This window comes from Pygocentrus nattereri, chromosome 15 (assembly GCF_015220715.1).
Source record: "Pygocentrus nattereri isolate fPygNat1 chromosome 15, fPygNat1.pri, whole genome shotgun sequence".
NCBI lineage: Eukaryota > Metazoa > Chordata > Actinopteri > Characiformes > Serrasalmidae > Pygocentrus > Pygocentrus nattereri.
In genome coordinates this window covers 34,909,857-34,922,642 of record NC_051225.1, presented here as the reverse complement: position 1 = coordinate 34,922,642, position 12,786 = coordinate 34,909,857, and the positions used below count along the sequence as shown (strand labels likewise).

At 38.3% G+C, this 12,786-nt stretch overlaps 1 protein-coding gene across 1 annotated transcript in view; it reads left to right on the top strand.

Annotated features, from left to right (window-relative positions):
* Nucleotides 1-12,546, top strand: part of plekho2 (pleckstrin homology domain containing, family O member 2) — a 34,358-nt gene extending 21,812 nt beyond the window's left edge. The window contains exons 3-6 of the mRNA XM_017699549.2: nucleotides 1,848-1,970; nucleotides 7,449-7,553; nucleotides 8,179-8,277; nucleotides 8,392-12,546. Coding sequence (XP_017555038.1) covers nucleotides 1,848-1,970; nucleotides 7,449-7,553; nucleotides 8,179-8,277; nucleotides 8,392-10,221 — 2,157 coding nt within the window. The 3' untranslated portion in view covers nucleotides 10,222-12,546. The remainder of the gene's footprint in view (nucleotides 1-1,847; nucleotides 1,971-7,448; nucleotides 7,554-8,178; nucleotides 8,278-8,391) is intronic.
* Nucleotides 12,547-12,786: the final 240 nt, after the last annotated feature.

Here is a 12,786-nt window from a genome sequence, read left to right as displayed (position 1 = left end):
AATTATTTAAATAAAATACATACTTTTTAAAAGGAGTGTAAGGTTAATGATATAAAAAGTAAACATGAATCTGTTTCATACAAATGTCTGACGTAAACATCTTAAAAATATTATTATATAGTAAAAATAGTTTCTCAAATTGGTTTTGTGACAAGATGTTTTACAGGTGCAGAGCGTCTATGAAACAGGATAAAAAAGGGAAAATCAGAGAATTTTAAAGGAGAAGAATTATTTAATCTTAGGTCGACTGTGTAAATGTACATACCAACTTTTGGAGCTGTGCCTAATATTTTAAGTGTCTTTTTAAAGCCCTGCAACCTTTGTGACATGATTTCCCACTTCAAATGTAGAATGATCCAAATAATTTATTTATGGTTCAACCTTCATGTGATAAAAAGCAAGTTAACTAGTTTTATTTAACTTACATGAGCACTTATAATAAACCAGTGTTTTATTCAAAGTTTTATAAAAGCAATTCAATAGCTTGTTACCACATTAAGTCATTTCTTACAGAGGGCAATGAAAAAAGAAGTATCAGGGCATCGAGCTGTGATATATTAGGGCTAAAGGACTTTTCTTTTCCAATATTGATAGTAATAGTTGCATTTTATTTATGCATTAGCATATATTTAGCACTAGGTTTTCGAGAAAGTTGGTGAAAGAAACGCAAATGAATCAGTGTTTCCATCAGCTGCTGTTGCAAGAGTTCCTGAAGATGAGCTTGCGATATACAGCACAACATAAGAGTCACGCTCACATGTATACTGTGCAATCAGAACCTTTATTAACTCTTGGTAAGGCAGTTCTGACAGCCCTGTGTGAGCCGTACATGGCTGTAGCCCTAACAGTTCAGAGATGTGGGGTGGAGCAGGCAGGCCATTGCTATAATGCATATGTGTGGTATGTACTGCATTGTTCAAACGTCAGAGACCACCCCTCATTTATTTCATTACCAGTCAAAACGGCCATCAAATACAAGCTATTCATCTTTCTGTGTCAGAAACAAACAGAAAATATATGTTTAACAGAAATTCATCAGAAGCCTCAATAACTACATATAATTTCTTTACCTTTATTGCACCTTGATTCTTGTCAAAGAATCCCAAAGTTCAGTCTTAGAAGCTGGTTGATCATTTTCTGAAGTAATCCAAACACATGCAGTGATGTTGAGGTCTGGACTCTGGGGTGGTCAGTCCATTGTTCAGCCTCTTTGTTTGATGTGTCCGTCTCCTTTTCTCAGTGAGGCTCTTCTTGACAGCTACACATCCTTTCAGACCCATAACACCGATCATCTTCTCACAGTGGAAGGATGGACAGAAGCACCTGTGGATGTTTTCAGATCTGAAGCAGCTTGATTTTCTCCTCTCTCTCAAAGATGAAAGCTTTAAGTGCTGTTTATCTGATGGGGACAGTTTTGGGGTCCATTAGGTCTTCCAGATGGTTGTCAGGAGTCCAATTGTCTCTCTAGTTTCTTATACAAGTTTCTTATGCAAGAGACTTATAACATATAATCTCCTGAGAAAGATCTCCTGAGAGGTTAAATAAATGAAGGGTGGTCTGACTTTTCCACAAGACTGTATGCGTGTAGTTTAGTAGTAATTTGCAGCTTAAAATTACTTGAAAACACATCTTGTTAAGTTAACTTCCATTACAAGTTAATAATATTTTTCCTTCCTCTGTAAAGTCACAATTGTGGCTATGTGAGGTTTATTCTGATAGCAACAACACAGAATGCTTTTAAATGAATGTTATAAGGAACTGCTAGAACATTCCGAGGTCTTCTTCTTTCTTTGAAGGCCTTGTTTAGGTCTGAAGTAAACAAGCTAAAGCTCTCCTTTCTCCCACAGGACTTTACGAACTGCTTAGAGCGATTAGACCTGGAAAACTTCGACAAATGCCATGAGTTACGCAGTGTCTTCAAGAAAAAAAACAGGCTGATACTGATAGGATCGCAGAAGAGTGGGAGTAAGGTAAGTGTTGACACTGCGTGTTCATTAGGGGTGACACTGCGATGTCAGACGCAGCAGACCACTCCACTCTTCTCTTGTCTGTGGCATAAAGAGGGGCTCTTATCAATTAACAATGCGATACATAGTGAGGGCAGGCTAGCGGTCGATGACGTCATCGGTTCAATATGGCATGCGGGAAAAGCACACTGGCTCTTTGTGTGGACCATTATGAATGAGACACATATCTGCCCAGACTCAAGACCACTAACGAGTCTGCATATTGCTTACTCTCATGATTTATCTTCCTGTGACATTTTGCACAACTAAGAGTGAACTTCAGGGGAAGTCCAGAGTCTGCGTAAACACTTGCAAAAGACCGGAAGTGACTAGACATATGGGATTGAGTGTTTTAGTTGGTGATACCCTGCAAAATAGATTTGCCTTAAATAGATTTGAAAAACTATACCTTAACTACATCTTACCATAATTACACTTTAATGTATTTAAATGTATTTATATTATGACTGGTTACCCCCTGAGAGAATCTTTGAGCGTAGTTTTGATTATTACTGTTCATGAATTTCTCACACTCGATACAAAAATGAAAGCAGAAACATCCTGTCTTTATCACAGCTGTGTGAAGTCAGTTGTAATTTAAAAGGTCCTTCACTGCAGGGATTCTGTTTGTTTTTCTGAAAAAGAGGGAAACAACTTTTTTTCTGACTGTGCAGATACTGTGGTACATGAAAAAAGCCACAAACAAATGCTGTTTGCTTTCAAGTATATGAAAGTGGTTGGGTGGTTGGGATAGTGTAGTGGTTAACACCTCTGCCTTGTAGACTGGGGTTCAATCCACACCTGGGCAAACACCCTACACTATACCAATAAGATTCCTTGGGCAAGACTCCTAACACCGCCTTGGCCTACCTATGTAAAAATGATCAAATTGAAAGTTGCTCTGGATAAGAGCGTCAGCCAAATGCCATGAATGTAAAAGAAGCTCTTCAGGAGTTGGAAAAAGTCTAATCCTCAGCCTAGGTCAAACGCAGGAGATCCAGTGACTCCAGTTCATACATTCCTCAATTTTAGGAAGTTGTATAGTTGTATGTGAAACTTTGAACACCCCTGTGCTGAAACTTTTGCACACAACTATATACATTTTAAAAATCTTATTTGAGCCAACTCCAAGGATGTTGTTGTCATGTTTGGCTCCTCCCACTCCTCCATGTGCTCCTGTTGTGTTTACATCCCAGTCCTTCTCCATATGCTTTTGTTTTGGTTTTCAGTCCTGCCCTCTTGTTTCGTGACTCCACCCCTGATTGTCTCCACCTGTGTTTCCACCTGTCCCTCGTTTACCCTCATGTTCTGATTGTTTGTTCGTGTTGTTTTTTGATTCAGTGTTTCTTTCGTCATGTCTGAACCCCAATCTCTCCGTGTTGGTTTTGTCAACCTGGACTGTCATGACCACGACCCTGGATTTGGCCGAAATAAAACTTGCTTATCTCCGCATATGCGTCCGCCTCCTTGCTCCTTGTTACAGTTGTTTGAAAATGCTTTATTTACTGTAAAGGAATTCTATCATTTTGACCAGAGGTCTTCAGATCTGGAACTTATAGTTTATGCATTAGTTCATTATTTCAATTTGAATGATAAATAGCGCCATAGTTTGTTATAAAATCTGTCATTCTCTATGAAGAAGAGCTATTAGCACTCAAGGCACTTTTGCATGCATCACTGAAAGAGAGGAAACCCACACCAGCAGGATCTTGTACATTTGTTCAAAGCTGCGTTTGCTAGTCATGTCCTTGCTACCGTTTTTTTTTTTTCTGCTCAAATTAGCTAAGTGTCACTACTGAAACAATCACTACTGAAACATGGGGTAAAGTTAGCCCATTTTGACAATAGCCTGCAACTACAAGTCATGCTAAAACAGCAGTCTGAGACTGGTTATTTTCTGTCTGTTAACCCGCTTTTCCTGTCAGTGTAAGCAGTTCTTGGCTGCGTTAAGCAGCAAAATGCACTTGACTCTCCAATGATGTGAAGAAGTCTAGACTGTCAGTAAGCCCTGAAGATGTTTACAGTATTTATTAGTACAGTAATTTCTATGAACTCAATTCCTTTCCAGCTACAAGACATTTTTGAAAGTTGTTTATAGTGTTTGAGCCTCTTTGGCCTGCATGCTGTGCACTCTAGTAGAGAATTCCAAACGTCAGAAATGTGGAGGAGATACCTCAGTGGAGAAATATGCGGTATTGCTAACAGATGAGGAGGCTGAAGCTCCCGAGAGTCCAGCAGATGTAAAAAAGGATGTATGTGTGTGTGAGAGAGAGAGTGTGTGTGTGTGTGTGTGTGTGTGTGTGTGTGTGTGTCTAAAGAACAGCCAGACCCTCCCTGTCACTTTTTCCTCTCTCCTGAATACAGTGAGCAGCCAGCTGTGAGTCAGACAGCACAGCCTCTGGCTTCACATGATGCAGACCTGGAAAAAGAAGTTCAGAGCCTAATGACCACATCAGTGACTTCTGTCACACATTTTGATCTGGTGATAGTTCTGTAGGACAGTGCTCATGAAATCATTTGAAATCATGACTCGATTTGCTTAGATTTTTTTAAATTAATTTTTTTTTTTTTAATTAAAAATTGGCCACATACCAGGCATGGTATGACCTATATGCGGTATACATACATATGCAATGACGCGGTATATTACCAGTTGACAATAGTATAATAAGAGGGGTATGGGGTAGGTAGTAAAAGCACAGAAGAGCCTGGGTAAAAACTATGCTTGTGATTTTGGACAGACATTTGCTAACTTGCTAAGCTAACTATATTTTAACTTTGGAGTGGTTTGGTAAAACTACACTTTTAAAACCTTCAAAATGCTTCTTGTTCAAATGGCTAAAGCTTACTATTAACCTCTTTCTGCACACCCTCTAGTGGCTGAATGAAAATAGACTTGAAGTTTTGTACTTAATATTATCTAATAAAATATTTATCCTCCATAAGTCTGTTATCAGAAAAACTAGGACACTCTTGTCTCACTATGTGTGAAATGTCATGACTCTATGTTGAGCTGCTAGTGAGCAATAAAGAGTGAATGAAGCGGGGTGTGAAAACAATTCAGACCTCTCCATAACTTTCATCGAACAAGCAAACTTGCTGTTTTGAATAGTGAACATGCCACTCGCAGGAATTGTGTAAAGCTGAAGATTTATTAACTTTCCTCTGCCCTAAAACAGAGCAAAGCAGCAGTTCACGATCAATATTTGGACCACCCACAGATATAGCATTTAATACATAGGCCAGTCAGAGCTAAAATAACATTACAGAAACAAATGATGAGCACTGACGGACTATTTAGAAATGACATCACAAGTGGCAATCATCGGGGTCCAAGAACGCAATGCCACATGGAGCCACTAGAACATAATGATGGGCAGAATTTTTAGAAAGACCTCTATTTCTAATAGATGTGGGACCTCAAAAAAGATGGGTTTTTTAATCAAAATACCTATAAAAATGTATTATTTTGACAGAAGTTGTATTTGTATAGTTGAAGAACTAAGTTAACAAAATATTTCCACAGTAATTACTACTGTATTGTACTCTCAAAGTGCACCACAATTTCATGTTTAATTTAGTCCTTTGAACGATGGCGATGGACCTGCTGTTAGGGACTGGTTTCTGAGCTTGTGACCTTTTTCACTGCTGATTTTTCATGTCTGTTCATGTTTCACGAGGGAAGGCATTCCATGCGTGGAAGGCCACAGTACAGCTTTATCTGTTTGGCATGCATGACTACTGTAAAAAAAAGAAAATGCTGCCTGTTGCTGCTGTAGAATATTCTGAAATGTGTTAAAACAGAGACACATGTCGCTATCACACAAGAGTGTTGTATCCTAATGTCTTAATTTTTTTACATAATTTGAAAATAGTTTTTTTGTGTGTTAAAACTTCAAAAGGTCCGAACTCACTTATGAAATCTAGCTATCTTAGAAGTTAAGAATGTTTTTCTTCTCCTGTAAATTGGTCATTTTGGACATACATAGTTTTCCTCCAAAAGAAATTATATGCTTTTCTTTTGTGTGAATAGACAACACTATTTTGACATTTATGGTCAACTTGATAGCCATAGTGACAGATGCAGTCTATCAGTGATTAGTGTGATACGACTGTCAGTCGGCTCAAGCACAGTACATACTTTTTAACAAAATAATTATAATCCTTTATAATCTATTGGTTGAATCAATAGAGCAGTGTATTTCTACACCTCTATTTTATGTTGGTAATCAATCAAACTGACTGCTGTTTGTTACAGAATATGATTTTGGCTTATTTTGAAAAACGCTGAGTAAAGAAACAGTGTGGAATTTGTGGGACATCAAAGACTCATGCTGAGCCCTGCAAGAACCAGGATGTGTTTCACACTTCACACCCACAGCAGAACAGTACACTGCGTAAAAATACTAACAGACAATTCACGACAAAACAGTCCATTTAGGAATTTCTACAGAAAGCTCAGACTAAAAACATTCTTCATCTGATTAGTCTTGGCATACAGTTATCATTATTGGCAAGGATCCACATGCGCTCCTCTGTGGTTTGGAAAGAAGCAGCACAGGATATACGGCTCATGACTTTGTTCCACATTGTTGATCCTTATTGCGCCAATTACGTAGCTCTTTTAAGCAAATTAAGCATATCTGCTTAAAGATCTGACATTTTGAGTCTTTGACAGCATGAAAGCATCCGACTGTGCTGAGTTGTGAGATTGGGTCTCTGTTGGGAGTGCAGCAATGCATTGATTATGTTTTGAAAGCTACAATGTGATTCTGTAAACCTGTAAGATCCATATCAAACTGAAATGATTTTATTTTAGAGCATCTAAGTCCTTTCTTTTTCTCTACGGCAAAAATCTACAGTTCAAAGATGCTAATTATCATTTTAGGGGTTTCATTCAAGCTGAGCTTCCACACTGTGACTTTATCTGTTTTATGTATTAATTATATTTTGTTTGCTTTATATCACTGGTGTCATAACAAAACCTTGTATCACCATATTTGCTGTTTTTCAGGGGTTTTTTTTTTTATATTATTGAATTACTAATAAAAATGACTATTGGCCTTTACATTGTAGCTAAATTTCATGGTGAAATTTAGACCAATATAAATGGCCCAAAAACAGTTGGAAAAACATCTGCTTCTATTGGCTTACATTAAAAGTAAAGTTGTTTTTTTTCCTTCTCATTTTGGAGATATGAGGTTTGTTCTGACAGCAGGGACATATTATTCACAATATTATGAAGAGCACATTTATCACATTATGTTGTTGTAAGATTTATAAATATCACCAAATATTAAATGTAGCCCATACTTTGAGCAAAATTGCATATCTTTCAAAGTCAACAAAGTCAGCTATACGGTTCTTTAATATTACATTACATTTAACACATTCTGAACTTGTTTGATGTCCTTTAGACTTTGTTGGCTTATTTGCTTTCAGGTCTCTAGTGTCAAACTGCAGGCTGAAAGTCAGGAAGAGAAGGATGCTTGGATCAAGGCGCTCAGTGATGGCATTAACAGGGCAAAAAATAAAATCTTTGATGAGGTATCCACAATGCTTCTTAATGCAATGAAAATGTTCAACTTAAGTAATAATAAGAAAGTAATATAGCAATTTTGTAAACTTAATCTTAATATACGGTGTTGTGCAAAAGTCAGAGATGAACCTTCATTTATTTAATTTCCAGACAAGGCAGCCAAGTTATACATTATTCAGTGTTAAAAAAAAACATATATTTAATAGATCACTATTAAAGAGTGTCACTCTTGACCCTTATTACAGCTTCCATTCTTTTCAGGAGACTTGTTTTTAGACAAAATCTGCACAATTCAGTCTCAGAGGTTGTTTGTATTTTCTGTTTATTATCTTCTGCTTCTCATCCAAGTAATCCAGTAAACTTAAATAAACAAAGAATTTCTGACTTTTTCACAGTACAGCACATTTGTAATAATGCATTCATAAGTTTTAGTCTGTGTGTTAGTAATAAATGATTTTAGGCACTGGATTTAAAAATATCTCACGTTATGGGTGACAAAAAAATATAGTTTTAATATTAAATGGTAATTTAATATTGAAGAAGCAACGTTATTCTAACCACTTGCAATAGCTTACTAAATAACAATACGTAATATTATGTATGCTTTAATTAGATTTTTTTTCCCCACCAAAGGTAAAAGTAGATGAAGGTCTCTCTTTGGAGCATGTAACACGTTCTCGGCCAAAGGGCAATCGTGGTAGAAGGCCACCAACCAGGATACACATGAAGGAGGTATGTACATAACACCTTCATAACACCTTTACATAAAAGGTATATTTTTCCACATAAGCTGTTAAGTGTTGAATAGACCTTAATACTTAAAGTTCATGTTAATTGTTTCATTAGGCTGCAAATGTCTCAGTGGATGGAATTCTGAGGCTAGACCTCGATGGTGTCGAGGGTACGCCTAATGGAACACACGTCCCACCTGCTGAAGGGAGTGAGACTGGAAAGCCTGAAACAACTCCATCAAAGTCTTTAGGCAACATTCCAGAGGAAAGTGGAGCTGAGGAAGGTGAACCTCAGAAGAAAGTCGTGAAACCACCCATGCCCCCTTCAAAAGAGAACAAACCCAGCGAAAGTCAGGAGAATGAACCCCCACAGAAGAAGGTGCTTATGCCACCAATGCCACCATCAAAGGAGAAGAAACCATCCAAAAATACAGAAGAGGAGGAAACAAGTGAAGTGATACAGGAGAAAAGAGTCTTGACACCCCCTATGCCTCCTTCGAAGGAGAATAAACTGACCATTTCTGCCAATGGGGATGCCACTCGAGATAATGTCTCAGACAGTGGGGTGGAGTCTGGAGCAGTACCTTCTCCAAGCAAGTCAAGTCCAACTCTAAAAGAGACAGATGATACAGAGTCTAATGAACCTGCCTCTCCCAAGACCACCACCCATCCACCAACTCCACCATCCAAAGACAAGAAACCCAGCCAGGCACTCAGTTTAAAGAAGCAAGACAGCCTTTCAGAAGACAATGATGTTGACCAAAAAGATGATAAAGACCATAAAGATGATAAAGATGATAAAGACCATGAAGACGATAAAGATGATAAAGACGATATAGATGATAAAGATGATAAAGACGATATAGATGATAAAGACAGCAAAGTCAATGAGGATGTGAAAGATGATAGCATTGACTCTCAGAAGGCAGTGCAAGAAGAAGACAAGGTTAAGACAGAGGATACTGCATTCATTCTCTCAAATAATGTCCCAAAGCCTCAAGGAGTATGTTGGGATTCACCTAGTACAGCGTTGGAGAACATCTCTGTTGAAGTAGAAGCTAACAAATCTGCTGCCTTGGATGTGACTCAAGCCAAAACTCCTGAACCTGCAAAACCTGTCAGTGAACTCAAATTAACTCCACATTCAACTCCAGAGGCTGTTAAAAAGGGACCCCCTGCTCCACCCAAAAAGAAACCTCTAAAACCACCCGTCAAAACGGGAGACGATGGTCCAGAGAGTGTCCCTGCTGTCTCCCCCAGCAGCTCACTTCCTACTACTGTCACATCCTCTGAGAGTAAAAGTGTCCCTCAGAATGATCCGAAACCAGACACTCAGGAAACCAAAGGTGAAAACAAGGTTGTCTTGCCTTCGTGTAATCCAACTGAAGACGACATCTCTGGGCTGGAAGTGGAAGTGGAAGAAAAGTCTGTAGACAGCGGCCAACTATCAGCAGAGGATTCCGAAAGTGGCGACCAAGTAACTTCATCTACAGACAAGCTGGAAGGTAGCCTCCAGGGTCTCGATGAAGAGATCAGCGAAGAGGACTTAGAGTCCTGTGATAGCAAGGCTGTGGATGAGCCATCCCCAGCGATCCTAACTGTAACACCTAATGCAGCTGTGGAGAGCTCCTCTACTAGCCCTCCACCAAGAAGTCCAGCGACACCGCTGACCTCAAAAACAAGGGCCGCATCCACTGGAGACCTTCTTGAGTTGCACGTTGCGCCGCAAGGAAGTGACATGAAGGACTTGCAAAGTAAAGTATCTATAGAGCTTGAAGAAACAGGAAAGCTGCTGGGGGAGATAGGACTGGACCACGAGGGGGAAAGTAGCCCAGAGATTCTGCTGGCCACTGCCATGGAGAAGCTTAGGCAAGCTGACCAGTTCTTGAGAGAAGCCAAAAGTTTTAAAGAGCTTGAAAACAAGAGCAATAGAACAAGTTGGTGAATGCAAAATGCCTGTATAATAGAAGATGCTTGTAAGACGCATTGTTTGTTTGTTATGCTTTTTTTTCAAAACCTGCAAGTGCAATTATGTCCCTTATCACATTCTGGACTAATGCCCAGTTGACTGGCTCATCAAAACTTAGATCATGGATTAAACTGTGCCTTCCACTATGCCTGTACTTTTAAGGACAATTTATGAGCTAAACCGACTGTGCACGATGACTTTAATAGTGGTGACAAAACAAATATTAATGTCACTCAGCGTACGTCAAAGCAAGCATTGATGTTTGTTTGCTTACTGGGGGAGTGGCATCCTTCTCAATTCCCACTTTCACTTACAGATGAATTCCATTTCTATTATTAGTCCTCAAAATTAAGTTAAAAAGCTTTAGAAATCTGAGATTACAGTGCTGCCTGTTTTCTCACTGTTTTGCTTGATTTTAATACACATATATCTGGCAAACTGATCCACCTTACAAGGCAGTTCCGACATTTTTCAAGGTTTCTGCATAGTTCAATATTCACTCACTTTTGAACAAAGTCATTCAGAGTGGTTTGATGTGAAATGGTTCCCAGATTACTGACAAAATCTGAATTTTTGGAGTTATCAGATTATTAAGTGCATGTTAGTGCACTCATGTTATCCAGCCCGTCACAATTATTACATAACCACCTATATTTAACTGACCGTAGTTACATTCCAATGCTAGTCCTTCGACAATCATTGTACCACATCAAGCAGAAAATAGATTTCATAAATGCATATTAATGCATATAAATTAAAAAGGCAGGAAACACATTCCCCAAGACAAATTCTCAGCAAAAGTTCAGACTTTTAACTGGGTGCTGCAACACGTTTAGAGGTTTGTTTATGTCTGTTTATAGATAGCTAAATCGGTAATGCTAATTTTAGCACAGATGCTAGAAGAACAAGTGGTTTGGTTGACTGTACACACAACTCTGTGAAACCGTAGACACCATTTCATGCTAGCACAGCTTAATGTTAGCCACAAAGAGAGGATAGCTAAGATGGCTGATAACCCATTTTAGCCACATAGGCTTGTATTTGGTGCATAAAGTGAACAGGAAAAAGACCATTGAATCACTAATCGCAATCGTTTGCGTTCATTCTGTCGTCATGACACGCCTACCGCTATCTAAAATGAGTTCGAGACCCCTGTTCAAAGGCATCGGCTTCCTGTGAGGGAGCTTTTAGTAGCATTAAGTGGTTCAGATGTCTGGTTCCTGTCACCACCACTGTGACTCATTTTCTCCTGGTTTCTCTAGAATGGAGCAACAAACCCATTTGAATGACTTTCTTTACATCCTAACAATTGAATTCTGCAGAAATGTTGTGGAAAAATGGGTGGAATTCTCTTTTAATGCAAAGTGTTGCACATGCTGGCCCTCAAGCAAAGCCATGCAATAATGAAAGTGTTAGTGCTGTCTCCTACTGCCTCTTACTCTCATGCTTCAAATAATGGCTTATGAATAGCTCACAGGAACCTGCTTGATTTACCATGTAGATAATTTTTTATGCATTTTACAGTTTGGGCAGAGAGACATGCGCGATTTCCACATGTTGTAAATAAATTTTTTTTGTACTGATACACTTTTGTATTAATTCCTTAATTTTTTTTCATATAGTTAGAATGTCAGTCGTGCTGGGCTAACCTCACTGTCCTTCGTTGTTGTTGACATTCATGTTTGTTTTTTTTAATGTAGGATAAGTACACACTCTGTGTATTTTCAGATTTAAGAGTAAGAACAAATATCAAACTAAAGGTGTCAAAAATAACAGGATTTAACCCAATTTGTACGCTAATACTGTTTTTTTATTTTTAATAAAACATGAATAGACCATAGTGACACAGTACATAGCTCCAAGCTGTGAGTTCAGTGTAAAATGTACTTATCTAAACCTTTCTGAAAATAGCACCTGTCGTAATTTTCCCAGGCCTTTTCCAATCGCATTGTATGGCTCATTAATTTTGCAAAGGTTTTTGCTTGGTTCTCGTTATCATGTTTAAATATGAATTTGTAAATAACATGTCTACCAATGAAGTGCTTAATATTTAAGTTATTAATAATTCTGACATTCTGGTCCATGTGCTGTTTTCAATAGAGCGCCCATTGCGCTGAACTGATGTTTATTTTTAAAGCTGAATGGAGGTCTATGACTTTATTTTGTAGTATATTATTTGTGTTCACTAACTGGACTAATACGTTTATGATCGGATATCTAAATGCCTACTGAATGTGCAGGAGATAAATAACACATTGCTTGCTATTATAATTAATTATTAATAAAAAAATGTCCTCCATGCTCTGTGTTTATAGAGATGTTTTTATGCATACCATTTACGGTTAGTGCAGTCAGTACAACTGAAAGCGTCCAGAAGGAAAAGATTGCTGATGCCTGAAAACATCAACCTCTCGGTTCACTTCCTTATGAAGTTCTGCACTTTCATTTCATAGTACAGTGACTATCGCTTTCCTGCATTTACTAGAAAAAAAGCATCTCTGGTCACTGTTGAGGATGTGAAACCGAGGCAGTTAATGACTT